The 22,031-nt window shown below is 43.6% G+C and overlaps 1 protein-coding gene across 6 annotated transcripts in view; it reads right to left on the bottom strand.

Moving 5' to 3' along the window:
* The window catches only part of TMCO4 (transmembrane and coiled-coil domains 4), an 83,606-nt gene that overhangs the window by 38,330 nt on the left and 23,245 nt on the right, over positions 1-22,031 (bottom strand). For 3 of the 6 annotated variants that reach the window (XM_050931328.1, XM_050931330.1, XM_050931332.1), the window contains exons 6-11: positions 16,185-16,282; positions 14,728-14,871; positions 13,972-14,091; positions 9,568-9,732; positions 8,294-8,430; positions 3,413-3,497 (exon numbers count right to left, since the gene is read on the bottom strand). In XM_050931328.1, the coding sequence (XP_050787285.1) occupies positions 3,413-3,497; positions 8,294-8,430; positions 9,568-9,732; positions 13,972-14,091; positions 14,728-14,871; positions 16,185-16,282 (749 nt within the window). The remainder of the gene's footprint in view (positions 1-3,412; positions 3,498-8,293; positions 8,431-9,567; positions 9,733-13,971; positions 14,092-14,727; positions 14,872-16,184; positions 16,283-22,031) is intronic. The other 3 variants (XM_050931329.1, XM_050931333.1, XM_050931331.1) reach the window with 1 other exon arrangement.

The following is a 22,031-nucleotide window of genomic DNA, read 5'->3' as shown; positions in this document are numbered from 1 at the left end:
AGAGCTTCCCCTGAGATAGTGCTTGGGGTGTGCTATAGACCAACGGGATCTGATTTGGATATGGATAGAGACCTCTTTAATGTCTTTAATGAAGTAAACACAAAGGGGAAATGTGTGATTATGGGAGACTTCAACTTCCCGGATATAGACTGGAGGACGAGTGCTTGCAAGAATAATAGGGGTCAGATTTTTCTGGATGTGATAGCGGATGGATTTCTTCATCAAGTAGTTGAAGTACCTACGAGAGGGGATGCCATTTTAGATTTGGTTTTGGTGAGCAGTGAGGACCTCGTAGAAGAAATGGTGGTAGGGGACAACCTTGGTTCGAGTGATCATGAGCTGATTCAGTTCAAACTAGATGGAAGGATAAACAAATGTAGATCTGGGATTAGGGTTTTCGACTTCTCGAGTGCTAATTTTAAAGAGTTAAGGAAATTAGTTAGGGAAGTGGATTGGGCGGAGGAACTTGTGGATTTAAATGCGGAGGAGGCCTGGAATTACTTTAAGTCGCAGCTGCGGAAATTGTCGGAAGCCTGCATCCCAAGAAAAGGGAAAAAAACCATGGGCAGGAGTTGTAGGCTAAGCTGGATGAGCAAGCAACTCAGAGAGGGGATTAGGAAAAAAGCAGAAAGCTTACAGGGAGTGGAAGAAAGGCGGGATTAGCAAGGGAAGCTACCTTGGTGAGGTCAGAACATGTAGGGATAAAGTGAGGAAGGCTAAAAGCTGCATTGAACTGGACCTTGCAAAGGGAATCAAAACCAATAGTAAAAGGTTCTACAGCCACATAAATAAGAAGAAAACAAAGAAAGAAGAAGTGGGGCCGCTATACACTGAGGATGGAATGGAGGTTAAGGATAACCTAGGCATGGCCCAATATCTAAATAAGTACTTTGCCTCAGTTTTTAGTAAGACTAGTGAGGAGTTTAGCGATGATAAATGGGAATGTGGATATGGAGGTGGATATTACCGCAACTGAGGTAGAGGCCAAACTTGAACAGCTTAATGGGACAAAATCGGAGGGCCCAGACAATCTCCATCCGAGGATATTAAAGGAACTGGCGCATGAAATTGCAAGCCCGTTAGCGAGAATTTTTAAGCAATCGATAAACTCGGGGGTTGTGCCGTACGACTGGAGGATTGCTAACGTAGTTTCTATTTTTAAGAAAGGGAATAAAAGTGATCCGGGTAATTATAGGCCTGTTAGCTTGACATCTGTAGTATGTAAGGTCTTGGAAAAAATTTTAAGGGAGAAAGTAGTTAAGGACATAGAGGTCAATGGTAATTAGGATGAATTGCAACATGGATTTACTAAAGGTAGATCGTGCCAAACCAATCTGATCTCCTTCTTTGAGAAGGTGACGGATTACTTAGATAAAGGAAATGCGGTAGATATAATTTACCTCGATTTCAGTAAGGCGTTTGACATGGTTCCACATGGGGAACTGTTAGTTAAATTGGAAAAGATGGGGATGAATATGAAAGTTGTAAGGTGGATAAGGAACTGGTTAAAGGGGAGACTCCAGCGGGTCGTATTGAAGGGTGAACTGTCAGGCTGGAAGGAGGTCACTAGTGGAGTCCCTCAAGGATCGGTTTTGGGACCGATCTTATTTAACCTTTTTATTACTGACCTTGGCATAAAGAGCGGGAATGTGCTAATAAAGTTTGCGGATGACACAAAGCTGGGGGGTATTGCTAACACAGAGAAGGACAGGGATACTATTCAGGAAGATCTGGACCACCTTGTAAACTGGAGTAATAGTAGTAGGATGAAATACAATAGTGAAAAGTTAAAGATCATGCACTTAGGGATTAATAATAAGAATTTTAGATATACGTTGGGGACGCATCAGTTGGAAGAGACAGAGGAGGAGAAGGACCTTGGGGTATTGGTTGATAGCAGGATGACTATGAGCCGCCAATGCGATACGGCTGTTAAAAAAGCAAATGCGATTTTAGGATGCATCAGGCAATGTATTTCCAGCAGGGATAAGGAGGTGTTAGTACCGTTATATAAGGCGCTGGTGAGACCCCATCTGGAATATTGTGTGCAGTTCTGGTGTCCCATGTTCAAGAAGGATGAATTCAAACTGGAACAGGTCCAGAGACGGGCTACTAGGATGATCCGAGGAATGGAAAACCTGCCTTATGAAAGGAGACTCAAAGAGCTTGGCTTGTTTAGCCTGGCCAAAAGAAGGCTGCGGGGGGATATGTTTGCTCTATATAAATATATCAGGGGGGTTAACGTTAGGGAAGGAGAGGAATTATTTAAGTTTAGTACTAATGTAGGCACGAGGACGAATGGGTACAAACTGGATATTAGGAAGTTTAGACTTGAAATTAGACGAAGGTTTCTAACCATTAGGGGAGTGAAGCTCTGGAACAGCCTTCTGAGGGAAGTAGTGGGGGCAAAAGACTTATCTGGCTTTAAGACTAAGCTTGATAAGTATATGGAGGGGATGTTATGATAGGATAGTTTAATTTGGGCAACTGATCTTGGATTATCACCAGATAAGTCTGCTCAATGGTCTGTGGGGAGATGTTGGATGGGATGGGAACTGAGTTACTGCAGAGAATTCCTTCTTGGGTGCTGGCTGGTGAGTCTTGCCCACACGCTCAGGGTTTAGCAGATCACCATATTTGGGGTCAGGAAGGAATTTTCCTCCAGGGCGGATTGGCAGGGGCCCTGGAGGTTTTTCGCCTTCCCCTGCAGCGTGGGGCACGGGTCGCTTGCTGGTGGATTCTCTGCAGCTTGAGGTCTTCAAACCAATTTTGAAGATTTCAATAACTCAGTCCTGGGTTAGGGGTTGTTATAAATAGTGGATGGGTAGGGTTCTGTAGCCTGCCTTGTGCAGGAGGTCAGACTAGATGATCATATTGGTCCCTTCTGACCTATGAGTCTATGAGCTTTGTGCCTGTTGCCATAATGAGGCCTGCATTGGGGTGGCCCAGCTAGGGTGTTCTGTTAGCTGTGTGCACTGGGGAAGCTCAGTCAGAGTGTTCTATTTATGCATTAGGGTGGCCCAATGGATAACCTGTATCAGACTAATCTGTATCTCCTCCAGCTTAACGCAATCAGAGTCTCTTAGCCTTTCTTAAGGAGCTGTGTATACAGCTCCACAACCACCACTAACTAGCATCTTTGTTGACTGTCTCAACAAAGAGCCCAAGGACTGAATGAGCCCTGGAGACTAAACTGCTCACTTAACCCTAGAGGTTGTCCATCGAGGTCAGGCTGTGAAGCACAAAGGCAATGCCATGTGGCTGTGCTGTCCTTCTGTGGCTATTCGAGAGGACTTTGATCTCTAGAGCTGTCGGCATGATAACTTCCTACCAGCACTAAATTAAAAAAAAAAAAAAAAAAAAAAAAAGGTGATGGAAAAATAAATAAGAGAGTTAAATGTTTGGACTCTACCTTTTTCTTGAGCCATCTCCTTCAGGCAGAAGTAAATGACCCTTGCACCCAGACTGAAGCCAATCAAAGTGACAGGTCGTTTGCCCTAGGGAACAAAGAAGCACAGGCACAAATCAGGATCGTATGGCTGTCAAACAGTCTCCTAGCCCTGGAAAGAAAGGGCTGGCCAGTGGGGGTGCCTAGGCTCTGATCCAGCACATCATATAAGCATGTGCTGTATTTTAAGTATGTGAGCTGTCCCGTTGACTTTGATGATATTACTGATGTTCTTAAAGGTAATTTAAAGTTAAATGTAACTGTGTTTAAGTGCTTTGCTGGATAAGGGTCCAAATGCACTCTTCCTGCTTTAACACCAAGCTTCTCACACATCGTCTAAGGAAGCTCCTTTAAATTGAATGGTCCATTTGCTATGCATTGCACCTTACCACTACTACTTTAATTTCAAAGAATGCAAAGCCCCATGTAACCATATGGAAATGAGTGAGGTGTTGGAACACATTTTCAAGGCAGGAAATCAAGTCCAACCCCAAACCATTAATTTCAGGGCTGTAAAATACTGCTGACATCTTCTTAGCAAGGAGAGAAACTTGTTTCCACCTTACAAAAGTATTCTCTCTCTCGGGGCTCCCAACCACCAAGAAATGAAATGTAATGCCATCTTTGGCAGAGATGAAGACGAAAAGGCGGTGCCATGCCTTTCCGACGCCTGGGAGGTTAATAGACCTGGCAGGAAAAATAGGTTCCCATGGCTTGTAACACTGCCAGCCAGTCAATTTTCTATGAAAAGGCAAATAGCGGGGTGTATGAATAGCTAGCCTCTATTAACAGATGATTTACCAGCGCTAGCCAAGAGGAGATATAGATGTGAGCAAGCTGGTTTAAACTTAATCCAGATAAACCAGAGCTAATGCTGGTTTGACGGGAAACCGTTTAGAGGATTCAGCTCCTTCTACTGAACATGTGTTGGACTTTGTTAAGGAGATTCCCAACCTTGGGGAACTGTGATGGTCTGTGTGACAGATATGGCAATTTTCTGCAATATTATTGAGAGATCTTATTTAATTAAATGTAAGTGTCTGTGGGGTCCATTGTATGAAATGAATGATGTATTGTGGGCCAGGATTCTATGTAACTTCTTGAGGTGGAAGATGTGAGTCCTGGGGGTTCAAAGGACTATTATGAATAATGTGCCAGATAAGAATGGTCTTTTGGAACAGAAAATGTTAAAGGGGTTTTCCTGGGGAATATCTATCTTGGGAGAGCTTAGTGCAAATTCCCTACCTCCGGTTACACAGAACTCCAGCCTTCTGAAGCTATGCCTTGGGGAATGAGCCACTGTCTGCTGTTCATGCATTACATGAGGACAAGATCAAAGGCCCAAGATGCATAAAGGAAAGACTGAACTAGTGGTTCTGGTTCTCAACCTGAGACTGTTCTGAACCTGTAGTCACGGAAAAAAAACATCTCTGGGTTTTGAAGGACTGACACGTACCAGAGCCAAGGTGGGAGATGGGATGATCTGTGATACGTTTTTTAGCATGCATGTATGTTCTTGTGTTGTTTTCATATGTTTTCTCTGCAATGCTTTCACCTTAAGAATAAATGTGATTGCTTATGAATCACTGTGTGGTAACTTATAACTGTGAGCCATTACGCTATTTATTTCTGGAGAGAAAGCGAAGGGCAGAAGCAGGCTTGTTTAGGCACTCTGTCTTGCTGGCAACCGTGTATAGGCAGGCAACTGTGCAGCGTGGAAAAATCCTGATCAGGAGAGACACACACCTGAGTCTCTACCAAGAGAGATAACAGTGGGGAGCCTGTTTTCACTTTCAGGTGACATTGTAAATAAGAAGCATTATTTCCTGTAAATGTAAACAAACTTGTTTGTCTGAGTGATTGGTTGAACAAGAAGTAGGACTGAGTGGACTTGTAGTCTCTAAAGTTTTACATTGTTTTGTTCTCGAGTGCAGCTATTTAAAAAATTCTACATTTTTCACAATAAAGAGATTGCATTACAGTACTTGTACGAGGTAAATTGAAAACCACTTTCTTTTATCTTTTTTACAGTGCAAATATTTGTAATAAAACTAATACTATAAAGTGAGCACTGAACACTTTGTATTCTGTGTTGCAACTGAAAACAATACATTTGAAAATGTAGAAAAACATCCCAAAATATTTATTATACATTTAAATTGGCATTCTATTATTGTTTAACAGCATGATTAAAACTGCGATTAATCTCAACTATTTTTTTAATCTCGTGATTAATTGCAATTATTTTTTTTATTGTTTGACAGCCCTAATTTAAATTTTAAAAACCTAAACTGTTTCCAAAAGTCACCAAATGAAATAAAAATTTCAAATGGAAACTCAATGAAAATTTTTCATTTTGGTTTGCTCTGAAATTTCCCATTGGAAAAGCAACATCTTCCTGCAAAATAATTGATGAAGCCCTATTTTTGGGCAGAAATTTTTTTGGTCAAATATTATTTCAAGCAGCATTAGCTGGAAGGGTGTATGGCTGCTACTTGTGGGGTCATCATGAAAATATGATGTGGGCATCCTACTTCAATGAGCAAGATTTTACCTTAAATACATTTAATAGGATTTTCTATGAAATCAAGCAGGGAGGGACTTTAACAGTCAGAATTTCTGTGCCTTCTCCTTGGGCTAAACGCACATCAGGTATAATAGGGTTCAGAAACATCCTGTTAACTAGTTTTAGCTTCTCCAGCACAGCAGGATTTTGTGCTTTAAACATAACTAAAGCTAAAAGACAATGTCACATGCCCTTGGGCAAATCTTTACTTCAAACCAGGCCTTTATTATTGCCTTCTGGGCACTGTGTTTTTATTAGAAATCAACTCTGCTGGCTTACATTCCTGTTTCACGCAGTTTTATGACATTCTGGTGTTTGGCTATGTCTCCCTTTACCTCTCAGCCCTGAATAGCTCATCTACAATAGATACTGAACTAGCATAGCTGTAAGATGAACACAGAGATCAGCCTGTACTCATAGCAAATAATGGCAGGACCTGGGCAGAAGTTTAATTTCAAGTTTGTCAGCTGTGGATGAAGACGATGACTTGGCAGGAAGGCTGGTTTTACTGAGCTGTTTCTTTCAGTGCCAATCCATCCCATGTGTCTATTTGGCTCCTTTTTCTTCTCTTCTTGTTTGTTCTGGCCTTAGGCTCTTCCGCTTCCCATCTCCTTTGGATTTATGTTCTGAATCTTATTCCTCCACAACCTGTTCCTTCATCCACTAACCCCCTCCCCTCCATTTTGTGTCTGCATTTCTGTTTCTTTCCCTCTCCACCTCCCATTTTATTTCCCTCTTTTCCCTTGACTTTTACTCCAGGGGTGTCCAGCAGGAGCTGACAATCACTCAATATAATTGTGCCTTGGCTCCTACAAAGCACTTTCCTGGAGGAGACAACATCCATCTGACTCTGACTAATAGCCTGCAACCCCAGCCAGTTCTATACCACTGCCTCAGCGCCATGAGGAAGCAGGGATCATTGTGCGAGAACTTTTTGCTTGGGTGCCCAATAGAAATGGGGGCTAGTTGAGGAGAATTCAGGCTAACAGGACCTGTGCCCAATTTAATTCCTTTTGGCAAAAGGTGGCTGCCTCTAGAATAAGCCAGTTCTTTACTTCCCCCCTCCCCTCCACGGTTGGTTTTACAAATAATGATTTTAGAATGAAGCCTGGTGAATTTCCGGGCTTGTGTCAGTTTGGGATTAGTAAGGAAGTAAGACCCAGTGTCTTCACTGGAATGACTTCAGATTTATACCAACATAGCTCACAGCAGAATTTGGCCCTTGCTGCAGGTAGGTGCTATGCAATCTTTCCTCGCCCCACTCTGCTGATGCCTCTTACCTCTTGATGGGTATTTCAGCTGTCTCTCTTTTCTCTTCCTTTCTACCCCTCCTCATCCTCTGCTTTCCCTCCCCCACTGTCGAGATCGGCCAAGTGGACAAATCATACCAATTCGCACTTCTGACTTGGATTAGACCTGAATCCAGCTCTCTGGCAGTGAAAAGCTAGATTTGTTATTACCCTCATGTGTCACCAAGCTTCCTGGATTAAATGGGTGTGCGACAAAAAATCGATGCCATAGTATATCTCATGTTAAACTTTCCCTGCAATTATCAGAGGGGTAGCCATGTTAGTCTGGGGCTGTAAGAAGTGACAAAGAGTCCCTTATAGGCTAACAGCCTTTGTCGCTTTTTCCCTGCAATGATTTTGTTTGTTGCCCTTCAGTACTGGACTCTGCCTATAAGCCCTGTTTGCAAGTGAACCCACACACTTCCTGGGTGTGGTGTTCTGTCCCATCTAGTGGCACCGAGACCACTTAGAGAGAGAAAAAGCAATTAATGAGTCTGCTCTACAGCTCTGGCTAACAGCCAGTTGGCTTTTAGCTCCTGCGGTAGAGGCTCCTGCGCTAAGCTCCAGAGGTCCTTGGTTTGATCCCGACGACCGGGTCTGTCAGTCTTACACAAGGAATGTGTATAAGCATTTCAAAGGGCTGCTACCATCTCTTTTGCTATCAGAGCTCTCTATTAGACTGATGGCTGCCTGATTTCTTCTGTGTTTAGCAAAGGTTTGGGTTAAATTAAACCAACATTTGCAGGCAGCCTCTCATCAACCCATATTCTCCTCCACTCCATGCATGGAAGAGAGAGATAAATGCTGGTCTCCCTCGTGCCTCAATTTTGCATTCTTCAGCTTATTTATTTATTTTCTACCCCGTGGACAAATACCACCTGTTGTTTGACTAGCATGCTGTAAAACATCAGACCCCTGTAGCTTCCCCAAGATATCAGTCCCTTCCAGCTGTAATAACTGGAGCCATTTTTTGCCCCCTCAGCCAATTACCTGCTGTCGACAGAGCAATATCTGTGCCAGATGTTTGCCCACTTCAGCTGATCGATTCAGGCACACTCCCCAAGGGTTGTCAATGACACTGGCAACAGTAAGAAGTGAAGCCGGCCATGTCAGGGCTGTCACTATGCCTGAGAGGTACAAAGCAAACAGGAAATCAAAGTTACAAATCTGGGCAGCTCTGGGACAATTTCAAAAGTCAGATGGTTTGCTAGAGTCAAAACACTGCATCTTTGTCACTGTCAACTTTTCTTTCCCAAGATTGATTTAAGGCGCGTTCTGCAAAATTAAAAATAAGACAGACTCTGTTAAATCTCATGTACACAGGAAGATGCACTGCATTCAGGTGTAATGCCTGGATGTAATGTGCTCAAGCAAAACAGGAGAAACCTAAGGCATTCAGATGTAAATTGGCTAGGTACAACACGGGGAATACAGTGGATGAGGTTAGAATGCATTGTCATCTGCATAGGAATGTTGGATATGATGTGTCCAGGTATAGTGCATGGATGGTGCGTGCACATGCAGAACACAGGGAATACAGTGTATTCAGGTATAATATACAGTGTGCACAAGCAGAATATGTTCACTTAATGCTTTGTAATGTTGGGACAGATGTAACGGAAGCAGGCAGGCATCCCATATGGATGCAGTTTGCACATGTGGAAGCTGTGGATGAAGAATGCAATGCAATGCAATGCAACGCAATATGGATAGTCTTTTGTGCAAGTTGTATCCAAAACTCCTTACAGAGTAAAATTGCATAGATAAGAGTAACAATAATAAACAGCAGAGGGAAAGAAACACCTAGGCACAGAGGGAAGGGAGGAAAGATGTTTTCAGCTGAGATTTGAAATGCCATGACAAACTGATGAGGTGGAATGATCCAGGAAGGCTGTTGCACATGACAGGAGCTGCTGAAGAGCAGGCTCTCACGCTGACCCTGGGGAGATTGATTGAAGGAAAGACGGGTTGCTCTGGAATACTATGCCTTCAATCCTGCTTACGGGTGGGCTTCACTTTGCCCACGGGGAGTACTTCCTTTGAAGTCAATGGAACAACTACAAAGCGTAAAATGAAGTAGGCACATAAATCTTTGCAGGACTAGGGTCAATCCATGTAAGGTTTGCAAGTGACACTGCTTCTCGGATAATCAACAAATCAATAGGAAAAATTCATCTATGTGAGGGAAGGTCTCCGAACAAACGCAAATGCTGAAACCAGCAAATTCAGAACCCAAGCAGCCTCGGTATAACTCAGATTCTTACCTGATAATACAGTGAACTTCAGGGCTTCCTGAGCCATCATGTTCACAAAGCCATTTAGCAGTGAATCCAGAGCGTTGCCCAACTCCATCAGGTACTTGGATTCCCAGGCCAGACAATACTGCTCACTGGACTGCAACATGCTGCTCCATGGAGCTGTGAAACTGCCTAAGAAATGATGGTAACACAAAGAATTCAGTTTCACAAGAGGAAAAACAACTATTGACTGGTCACAGGAGTCAAACAAGAAGCCAGTAAAGGAGCGAGTGATAATGTCAACCTGCAGAATATTTTAATCTGCTCAATTATTCACGGATCATATTTTGAAATGCCATTCATGATAGACACGTCTTCATAAGTCTTTCATTTCAACTGAATTTCTGTTGGTAAAAGATGGCTTGACAGCACTGGAGACTGAAAGCTTTTGTTTGTCAAAAGAACAGATCTAGCTACCCCAAGCTGCTCTGCCAATGAGTCTCAACCCAGTATGGAGGGACCACCTCCAGGTTCAGTCTCCCTGGCCCATTCATGCCTTGACTGCTATGAAATCTGCCCAAAAGGGATCAATTAGTGCTAACTGTGATGGGAGTTAAGGACCTTCCTCCCCTCACCAAAGATCAGACTAAATCCTATAGTTCATACTGTGTCCTCATTTAGGCCAAATTTGGATTGACCTCACAGGACATGCAGCCCAAAGTAGCTGAAGGAACATAGCAGAATTTTGCCCATAGTGTTTTCTAATGCATGTTAGTCATTTCTGATGAGAAGGTGATGAGTGGAGACAGTTTCCATGAGATTTTGATGAGAACAGAGGGTGCTCACTATCTTGCAAGAGGTGCTAAGGATCTTGTCAGATCCCTTCCTATGCTCCTAATCATTTTTGCTGCAATTCTGGGGCTCTTTTCCTTTTCACAAAAGGACTTAAATCTGCCACTTCACTGTCAATGTCCTAAGTGCTATGCTATGGTATATTATCCTCCTGATACCTGGGTTTTGCAGGCTTAGACTGAATTAATGGATCTGTCTGAAAGTGAGAATGAAGACCATTTAGAGACCCAGACCATGTGTTTACTATCCCTTTTTCTTTGGCTTAGCTTTTCTTAGACATAAATCAAGAGCAGTAGCAATTTCTGTTAGCACAATATTTTTTTCTGCCAGCTGAGTGGAAAAGTGTGGGCTAAGTGGTCAGGAGGGGATGCCACCAATTCTAATACATGCCAGCTACATTGTAAAGAGGAACAGCATAATTTAGCCTCCTAAAATTCTAAGGTCACCTACTTCCTGTTCCCTTACTGAACAATACACAGCACACAGAGGTAGCCACAGAATAAGTACAGCATTAGCAGAAGCCATGCAAGCTTCCACCACAATATCCTACCAACGTGCTTCAATCTTAACTAGAAGGGACCATACTTAGATGTGACGGAGGTACAGTAGAACCTCAGAGTTATGAACTGACCAGTCAACCACACACCTCATTTGGACCTGGAAGTATGCAATCAGGTAGCAGCAGAGTGTTAAATGTAAACTGTTAAAAAATGAAGGGAAAGTTTAAAAAAAAAAAATTGACAAGGGAAGGAAACTGTTTCTGTGCTGGTTTCATTTAAATTAAGATGGTTAAAAGCAACATTCTTCTTCTGCATAGTAAAGTTTCACAGCTGTATTAAGTCAATGTTCAGTTGTAAACTTTTGAAAGAACCACCACAATGTTTTGTTCAGAGTTACGAACATTTCAGAATTACGAACCACCTCCATTTCTGAGGTGTTCGTAACTCTGAGATTCTACTGTAATTCAGTCTTAATGGCCCATTCATTCCTAGCTTCTCTGCCGAAACAGCCCTCAAAGGGCAAATAGTGTAAACTGAAATTGTTCTGTCATGTGGAAAACAGTGACTTGGAAAGAGACCACCAGTTCATTTCATACAGACCACCCAAAAGCTGTTAGATGGAGGGAGACTGAGTAGTTTAAATCCAATCGCTATATAAAGTGTACGATGAGGTACTTTTTATACCATAAACCAAACAAATTCCTGTGACTAACCGTGACTGAAAGCTGGTACAATACGTGCCATCTGGCTCTGCTACACTCCTATAGCATATGTATTTTACTGAGCATGACTGGCATGCTGCTTTACTGTCACACAATCGGAAACAATGGAGTCTGGCCTCTTGTACATGAGGAGGGGGACAGAAAGCTGGACTGAGGAAGGATGGTTCAATGGTAAGGAAGATTCAGGAGACCACGGTTCACTACTCTGCTCTGTCACAGACTTCCTGAGTGATCTTGGATGCATCTCTTAGGGTCGGTATTTGAAAGTATTTGGATTTCCAAAGATGTAGTTAGGTGCGTAGGTGCTTTTGAAAATCACACTAGGCACCTCTCTGCATGTTTAGGCATCTAAACATCTTAAAAAATCTGGCCCTTAGTCTTTCTGTGCCTCAGATGCCCAGTGGGGACAATAGCACTTCCCTATCTCACGGAGGGTTGTGAGGATAAATATATTAAAGGACTGTGAGGCTCTCAGGCCTGGTCTACAGTTAAAACTTAGATTGACATAGCTATAAAATGCCCCAGGGTACAAAGAATCCATACCCCTGAGTGCTGTAGCTATGCTGACCCTCCCTGCAGTGTGGACATGGCTAGGTTGGTGGATCGCTCGGGGAGGCGGAGAAACAGAAAACCCCCCTTCATTGCTGTAGTCTGAGTCTACATTTTGGCTCTGTAGCCATGCAGCTGTCGCGTCTGTAGCGTGAAGAGGGTCCCAGATACTACGATGATGGGGATCATATAAACACTTAAGACAGACAGATAAAACCATTAAAGGAGGCAACTGAAGGGTTGTTTTAGTTTTGCTGTTTTACACAGTGCATCATGTTTCTAATTATGGAAACTCCCTCCTCAATTCAGATCCTCTGTAACTCTCATTTTAAGGGCAAAGTGAGACCGAGAATGATTAAATAACTACTGAAAGGCACACAGTGACTTCGTAACAGCCCCCTGATAATGCTCCAGTCTCAGAAAATTTGGAAGCCTTTGTGTAATATCAATAAGAGAACAACATGACGGGAAAGCAGAGGTTTTAAAACGCCAGATTCTGATGGGAGAATGGATGTAACAAGAAATGGCTGACAGAAAATGTCTTTATAGTATTAATGATATAGAATATTTATTATTATATGCCTCAATAGAATGTACTGGCAGCCATTCAATAGGATCTCTGAACATATTAACAGCAGGTGGTTGACATATTTCATATGATAAGTTACAACTGTGACTGTATTTGAAATTACAATATAATATTACAACTTTTCAGAGATTGCAGGCTATTAGCTCACCCCTTCAGCAATGTATGTAATATTGTTTACTTGACTGAGCCTTCTTGCCAATAAACCTCTTTAGCTGGCAGAGCCTGGGAGAGAAAAAGAAACTGCATTCTATTAATTGCCTGTGGATAAATACGAGGCACAAAAGAAGCTCCAATAATTGGCGAAAGCACTTTGTGCCAGGTACTAGGCATCATCCCCGCAAGTCAGATCATCTCTAGCAAACACACACGCAGGATATATTAATAGAAACACTTCCCTTTTTTCTATAACCATCTCTACTAGCAGTTTGCTGCGCTTTACCCTCTCTCTTTTCTGCATGAGGCAACAGTCTGCATTTTAAAGGGGAGTGGGGGAACCCTCAGACTGCTTAAATGTCATCTCTGCCAGTAAGGGCACATGAGAACAGCTGGAAAGACATGGTAGCCCAGATAAACGACATGCACTCTGATTTATAAGTGTAAAGGCTGATGGTCCTAGGAACAGAGCTGAGGTAACCCCCCCTCCCCTATATTAAACACTGTTCCCCTTTCAGAATATTCAACACTTGATGGAGAAACCCTTTTAACTGGTAACTAAACTCTGTTCTACTGCAGTTGAGGGGAGGGGAGCAGGGGAAGCTCTATTTGATAGTTCATCGCTGGTGTGCACTACCATTAATAGAAGGCTTCAGGTTCCAAAGAATGTCAGCTGGTATGTTAGTTTTTGTGATGTGAACACCTCTCCAGAGAAACTGGACTGAGGTCTCCAGAGTCACTGCACATTGTGCCGAACACATAACTTACATCAGGCTACCCAACAGCCATCACGACTTTCAGTTACTATCAACATTGGATGGACTTGACATGATGAACAGAGATGAGACTCCACAATTTCTATTCCAAACCTCCAGCGCCATCCAATGCTCCGTTTTACATTTTGAACCTATTCAGACTAGCCTAAGCAGATGGGGATTAAAAGTTCCAACACATCAGCCTGGTCCTGTTATATTTCATGATTCATATATAAACACTACTTCCCATCTTTGACAATACAAATACGGCTTTCCAAAATTCTGTCTAGGATTTCTTGTCTTGCTCTTACCGTATTTCCCAGTACACAACCAGCCAGTGATGGCTATGGTGATATGAAGTTGTTTCCCTTCAGTTAAAGGGAGGAATTCGAACTCTTCGATGGCTCCCACTCGTTTCTTCATCTTGTAGCCTGCATGTATTGAAATCACAGAGTAATAGTAAGGGCTGCCAACAGCAGAATTTAATAACAAATTCTTAGCGCTTAGCTTGGGTGATCGGATGGGATGGCAGCAGGAGGCATTATCTGCTATAATTAATAACTGTCCTCTATTAAACCATAATTCTTAAAGCTAAAACTGAAAAGGTTCCATTTACTGTAGTAGCTACAATCTCAAAGGTAACTTGTCAGCGTGAGGGTGTCTTGTCTACAGTGTCTAACCCAGTTGGCATTAACCCAGGGGAAAATGCTGCATTGTCACTAGGATGCGGCACAATTAATAGATTCAGAGATTCTAGGGCTGGAAGGGACCTCGAGAGTTCATCGAGTCCAGTACCCTTCCCTCATGGCAGGACCAAATAGAGTCTAGACCATCCCTGATAGATGGTCTATATATCTAACTCAGGCTCGAGAAGAGGGGCAGCGCAGGGCTATGAAGATCAGTGGCTGCTGGAGAACCAGAGGCTGAGTTCTGCTGCTGTACAAGTAGACTGTTTAGTCCACAATTCCCTTTGCAGACCTCACACTCTCAAGCTCAGCCATTAGTACCTGACTTTGCATACACTACTCCGTGGCTTGGTGGTTCAGAATCTAAATCTGTTATCTTACCAGTAAGGCCAGCTCCCGCTGCTCCAAAGAGCGATGCCATGACAGCGATTCCTGCTGCTGACCCTAAAGCTGCTGCCCCAGCACTTCCAATGATAGTTGCAGCTCCAGCAGCAACGAGAGGGGCAGCAAGACCCCCCGTCAAACCTAGAGGTGCAGCAAGTGAGAATTTCAGTGCATGATCGTGGCAGAAGACAAACAGATTTTCATGTCTTTGTGCTGTGTCAGCAGATGGGATAACCTCCTATTGTGAGAACAGCTAACAAGCACCATGGAGTGAGCTAACCCACCACATCCCATGGAAGAACCTGAACCAGAAGCTAGAAGGGATCACCTTTCCCTCAGAAATCCAATCAGAAATCTTCCCCACACTGCTCCATCAACAAACCCAACCCTGCTTTTCAGAGACCCTCCCCACTCGCCGAGTTTCCAGCCTGGATTGTATTCTCATTATTACCAGTATAAATGAGGATTAACTTCATGGAAGTCAAAGGAGAAACAGCAGTGTAAGTTAATGTAAATTCCAGCCATCTCTTATTAGAATATCCAGGGCCAATCCCACATTATCCTGATTTTGGAGAGTCTAGAGAAGATTATGTGTCTGATTCTCTCTAACACCAGGGTACATGAGGAGAAATAAGTTTAAAGAGCCAGACCCTCAGCAGGTATGAATCAGTGTAGCTCCATTAAACCCAAGGGAGCTACATCAATTTACATCAGCTGAGGAACTGGCCATATGTTTGTATACATCTGAATCACCAAACAATTCTGCCTAATAGACCAGCTGAGCGATTGAGCTCAAGTTTGTCCTGGAAAATCACCTTCTGATGGCTGAAAAGTACATTTACTCCCATCTTCTGCATCTTGCAGATCAACAGTAACTCCTCAGAAGTCATTGGAGTCACATTACCTTACTACTGGCCTGCAGCGGCGGCTCCAGGCACCAGTGCTTCAAGTGCGTGCCTGGGGCGGCAAGCCGCGGGGGGCGCCCTGCCGGTCCCTGCGAAGGCGGCAGTCAGGCAGCCTTTGGTGGCATGCCTGTGGGAGGTCCGCCGGTCCTGTGGATTCAGTGGCAATTCAGTGACGGGTACGCCAGATCCATGGAACCGGCGGATCTCCTGCAGGCAAGTTGTCAAATCTGCAGGACCTGGGACCTCCTGCAGGTGCGACGCTTAAGGCAGCCTGCCTGCCGTGCTTGGGACAGCAAAAAAGCTAGAGCCGCCCCTGCTGGTCTGAGCAGAAAAATTATGTTTGACTGCCCCTAACCCCATAGGTTTTGTTTTTGAACTATTACCTGGAACGTGGCAACATTACAAGCAATGAACGTGTTAAAATTAGAACTAGGGCGAAGATGGAAGTACAGCTGCTGTTGCTCAATGAATCATTTCAGAACTCCCACTCTGCTCTTGCCACCATCTGTGTAACCCAGTCAGGCCCCAGAAACTGCAGAGCAGCCTCACCTATCACTGTTCCGCCCCCTACTGTTGCCAAGCCAATCATCAAGTATCTCCTCAATTTCCGCTTCCTTTCTTTCTTTCTTCTTGATGCTTCTGCAGTTCTGGATGAGAATAAAAATCATGAGCGCTGACAAGAAAGCCTGACGGGTAACACCACAACACCCAGATCTGTTTATGCTCTCCTGATTCACAGCATAGAATTCCGCTACTGGGAACAGTAAACACTGTCATGCTGGTGTGCATTACGGCAACACATTTAAGTTTTATGACCACAAAAATAAAGCCACAGATTTAAACTGAAACAAGGTAACTGACGACAAACCCAACACAGTGACTTACCTGGAAAATCCATCCTAACACAGGAATGCAGCTTGTAGAATGAAAAATGCAAGCATTTTAACATCCATATATTGCTAATATGCACATAACAGTGATCAACAAGCTCTCTTGACGTTTGCAGAATATGGAACACCTTTTTTATAGTACTGTGCAGATCATGCCATTCAAAAATATCTCACTGAACAATGTGGGGCCCTACAGATGAAACATGAGGGTGGATGGCTTAGGGATTGCTATTACGGGCTAGAGAGCCTTTCACTTCTAGGTCACAGGTTTGCATCCAGCCCACTTTGGGTTGATTATCATTTGCCAGCTGTTGAGCAGCCTCTATGAAATGAGTAAGGTGGTGCAGATCCAGTTCTCAGGAGACAAGTGCCTGCACCAAAGATTGTACTACCTAGCACCCTTGTTGGCTGTCTCTACAGAGACACCAAGGACTGAACTGTTCTCATCCCTAGAGAGGACCCCTCCAGTTCAGGACTTGAAGGACATTTCCATGTTTGGGTGATGCACATTCTGTGCATAAACGGTCTCAAGGGCTGTGAATCCTTCACTATTCAGAAGCACTCATTGCACTCCTAAGGGTATGTCTACATGGTAAAAAACCAAACAAACCCCTTGTCAGGGAGTCTCAGATCCCAGATCTACAGACTCGGGCTTGCGCCAAGGTGCTAAAAACAGTAGTATAGATGGTCAGGCTCAGGCTCTGAAGCCCAGGAAGGGGGGAGGGTTTCAGAGGCCAAGCTCCACCCTGAGCCCGAATGTCTACACCACTATTTTAGTGCTATCTTACGAGCCCTGCAAGCCCAAGTCTGTAAAGCCCAACTGTGTGCCTCACTGACATGGGGTAGGTTTTTCCTTAAGTGTACCGTATGGACCTGATACTGATCCCACTGCAGCCAATAGTAAATCTCCCCTTAATGTCAATGGCACTGACTCGGACTATTACTTTTGGACCACGCCTGTTAGATGCCAAGCAGAAACAAATTAGGATTCCGGCGAACGTCATGGCTCAGTGAATGAAGTTTTAAAAGTTACGTCTGGTATAAATGTGCAGGCAAGAATCAGTCTAGAATCAGTCTTGCCTGCACATTTATACTTGCCTCTGGAAATTTCCACCACATGCGTCTGACGAAGTGGGTATTCACCCACGAAAGCTTCTGTTAGTCTATAAGGTACCACAGGACTCTTTCTCACTTTTTACAGATCCAGACTAACACGGCTACCCCTCTGATACTACATCTTAAGTATTCATAGCTAGGGAAAAAATGTATATATTCAACTGGGACAAACACTGCAGGAAATCAAAAGGCTAAGGGTGGGATTTTCAAAAATGAAGGATGGGATTTTTCAAAAGTACCTATGTTACTTAAACGCACAAGTTCCACTGAAACTCAATGAGACTTACGCTCTTAAAAAAGTAAGCATTTTGAAAGCTAACTTACACCAATTTGTAGTACAGCTATATGGTGGGCATACATATACTTTCTCTAGCCATATAGTCAGAATAAAAAGATAGCAACTGAACTCTGATCTAGGCATACATCTTCTGTTTGACTTGACACTGGGTTTCCACATAGGCCCGAGTATGTGCTGTTCCGATTACTTATTCAAGTTATTCACAAACATGTCCATATTGTGGACCACTTCTCAACACAGGAACCTACCTGTGGACATCACTCTTGCCTAATCTTAAACTCTGCAGTGACTGGAGTGCTTGACCACATGAAAAAGTAAAAAGATGGCATGATTTAAAAGAATCTTGCTTTATGTGGTGGATGTGTCTTCTTGGTTACATGCCTTCCTTCTGCACCTGAGCTGTTCATTTCCAGTTGTGGGCACAGGGCTTTACATTTATTAGGACCAAATCTCCTCCTGTTACCTCCTCTCGTTACACTGACCTAATTTCTCCAGGTCACATGGTGATCTGGTTGTGTCATATTTTTTTTGCGTGGTTTACTTCTGGTCAAACTGTGCTATCTGTAAACTGTATCACAGTTGACGTTACACCAAATTCCCTCTCCTACTCTTGAAAAGCTCCAACTAACATGAAGCAGCCATAAAAGGTGCAGAGGGGTGCTTTATTTTACAAGATTAATGATCACTGAAGTTGTTGGAATCCCCCAAAGATTTCTAGTCTGGTCTGCAAGAAGCAGGAAACATCACTGCTTGAAGAGTGACAAATTCTTCATTACTGAGGTGAAAGAAGCTCTGCAGGCCACCTGGAAATGCTATGCAAACTACCAGTGGGCCACAGACCACAGTCTGAGATCCACTACACTTACTTCAAACACACCAGGGCCAGATTCTGGTCTCATTTACACCAGTTCAAAATCAACAGTAATACCACTGAAGACAATGGAATTATGCTGGAATTACATTGGCGGTAATGGAGATTAGAAATTGGTTCTAGATTCCAAAAATTCCTTCAAAAACATACAGGAATCTTTTGCTATGATCATTCAACCTGGTGTATATTTGGGGGGAAAATACTGGGTGAGATCCTCACTTGATGTAAACTGTCATGGAATTCAATGGAGCCACATCAATTTATAGCAACTGAAGATTCGTCTTATTTCTTTTAGATGATACCTGGTGTAACTTTCAAATAAAATAAATCGAGTCTCTGAAAGTATAAAGACTCAACTTTGTCAAACTTTACTGAAGAAAAAAGCATGATCATGCCTTGGAGGAACGAGGAAACAAAATAAGCTAACATGGGAGAATACGGAAGAAAATCACATCAGCAAGTTGAGATGTTGCTTTGAACAGAACAGGGGTAAGTACCGTAATAAAAGTCAAACTTAACTAAAGAAGGGGAAGGGCTTATCTACACAGCGCTTTAGACCAGAGGGCTATAAATTTCAGTCCACACTAGCGTGTTGCACAATAACTGGCCGATGTGGACCTAAAAGCTTCCTAGTGGCCATCAGAGTAGTAATTGACCTGGACTGGTCTAGATTAATGTGCACTAGGGAACTTTTAATGTGTGTCAGCAGGGTTCACATGGGCCAATTAGTGTGTGACATGCTAGCGTGGACTAAAATTTATACCCCTCTGCTGCCAACTAAAGCACCATGTAGACAAGCCCAAGTGTCAAACTATATTTCCCAACAATAATGTGTAATTCAGTAACTTTTGAATTACAGATCACTTGATAAGAATGCTGTGACAGAGATGGCAATTTCCTAAAATATCCATAAAAACCTCCTTGAATTAAGTTCAGTATCTTTGGAGTCCATTGTATTAAATGCAAAGATTATGTATTATTGTGGGCCTGGATGATCAAAGGACTATACTGAACAATGTGGCAGACTCAAATGGGGAGGTGAATGCAAATCCCTTCCCTTGGTCACACAAAAACCAGCTTTTTGAAGCTATGCCCTGAGGATGGAACCACTGTCTGCTGATTACCTGGTCCCAAAGATTGGCCATCTATGGCCCAAGAAACAGGCTGGTCTGCACAGTTCTCAGCTGAGCTATTATGAACTTGTTACCAGAGAAAAAACCCTTGGTGAGGTTGAAGGACTGACTCCTGCCAGAGTTCCGCCGGAGTTGGCAATGGGAGGTGATTTCTGGTAAGCTTATTAGCATCGTTTTAAAGATGTTTTCTCTGTAATCTTTTCACCTTAACAATAAATGTGCTTGCTTAGAAAGAGCTGTGTGGTAACTCTCAACTGCTGGCAATTAGGCTGTTCATAGCCTTGGTACAGTACGCAAAGCACAGACGCTGGCCAGGTTAGGCACTCTGGCTTTCTTGGAATAATACAGTGTAGGCAAAGAACTGTGCAGCCAGGAAAAATCCCAGTCAGGAGGGAGGGAGATTCAGGTCTCCGCCCAAGAGAGGTGATAGCTGAGGAGTCAGGAGAGTAGAGTAGGTGCCCCTAGGTGCCCTTGGTGGATCACAAGTGGAAAACACAGGTGCAGTTGCCTTGAATTGTGACATACATTATTATAAAAATACAGTCATTATTGCCCTTTATTGTATGCATTTAAGCTGCAATATAGTAAGGGGATCACAAACCAGTCATGAAATATATGGAATCAATATCAGTTTTGTTAGTCAGTGTCAATCGGTTCACAACACAGCCCTCGTTTGTCAGTCTTTGAGGAAATACTGAATGGTAAACAGGAGCACAGTAACTGCCAAACTGGTCCACTGACCTATTTCTGATAGCGGCCGATACCAGCTTCTTCAGATGAAGTTATATGTACAGAGGACAATTACGGAATGGCTTGAAGACGAGGAAGTTTCTTCCTAACCCTCTCATTGTTTGGCTAAGACCTGAAGCATGAGAGTTTATATCCCTTCCAAACTTGGATTTTTTTAGAAATCCCAGCTAACATAACTGTGAGTACTTTCATTATCCATACAATTGTCCGACCTTTTTAGAATCCTGCTAAACACTCTGTATGTTTGATAAAGACAACTTTACAGCAAGTCCCAAACTCTTGTACTGTGCAGTTTTGCTAAATACTACAGGCAGAGAATGAAACAGTAGGTAAAATCCTGGCACAGGTGTTTGTATGATCTTCTGCTTGCAAGGCTTTTATCCATGCCATGCTTTATCATCTGAGGACGGAAAAGAGTAGAAATGTTGGTAGTGCCAGCAGATCTTCTACAAAGCAGAGAGGCAAATCTCCCTCGTTTTCCTTACCAGAAATTGAAGGATATCAAGAGAACAGAAACACAGCTGGCTGGCTCTCACGCTTGGTAATGAGGGCTTGCGGTATCTGGGTTCAGGGATAGTTGGCAGCTAAATCCTGTCTATAACTACAGTATCATAAAACTATCATCAGCAGAACTTTAACTTTCATTGCAGTCTGGTTATAGCAGGCATCAACTGCCTTTGAAAGCTCCTACATTTCTGGTATTTCACCCTGCCTTTCCAGTGGCTTGTACTTTATGATTCATAGCTGGGTTATGAGGCTGTTTTGTTTCCACATGCGTAATTACCTGCCTATACTTGGTCTTTCTATACTCTCAGTGACTTCAGATTTGCAACTACTTCTCCTGAACCATAAACTGTTTCAGCCAGTTTTGGATATAACGCGGTAAAGCAGTGCTCCGGGAGGAGGGGAGCGGGGGCAGGGTCAGGGGCGGCTCTAGACATTTCGCTGCCCCAAGCACGGCGGCATGCTGCGGGGGGTGCTGTGCCGGTCGCCGAGAGGGCGGTAGGCAGCTCCGGTGGACCTCCCGTGGGCGTGCCTGCGGAGGGTCCGCTGGTCCACCGGAGCCGTGGGACCAGCGGACCCTCCGCAGGCACACCAGCAGGAAGTCCACCGGAGCCGTCTGCCGCCCTCCCGGCGACCGGCAGAGCGCCCCCAGCAGCATGCCACCCCAAGCACGCGCTTGGCATCCTGGGGCCTGGAGCCGCTCCTGGGCAGGGCGGGGCTGTGCACACCGGTAGATCCAAGCAAGTTCATTATAGCACGGATTCACCTATAACGCAGTAAGATTTTTTGGCTCCCAAGGACAACGTTATATCGAGGTAGAGGTGTATTTGAATT

The sequence above is a fragment of the Gopherus flavomarginatus genome, chromosome 21, assembly GCF_025201925.1.
Source record: "Gopherus flavomarginatus isolate rGopFla2 chromosome 21, rGopFla2.mat.asm, whole genome shotgun sequence".
Lineage (NCBI taxonomy): Eukaryota > Metazoa > Chordata > Testudines > Testudinidae > Gopherus > Gopherus flavomarginatus.
This window is presented reverse-complemented; position numbering and strand designations above follow the sequence as displayed.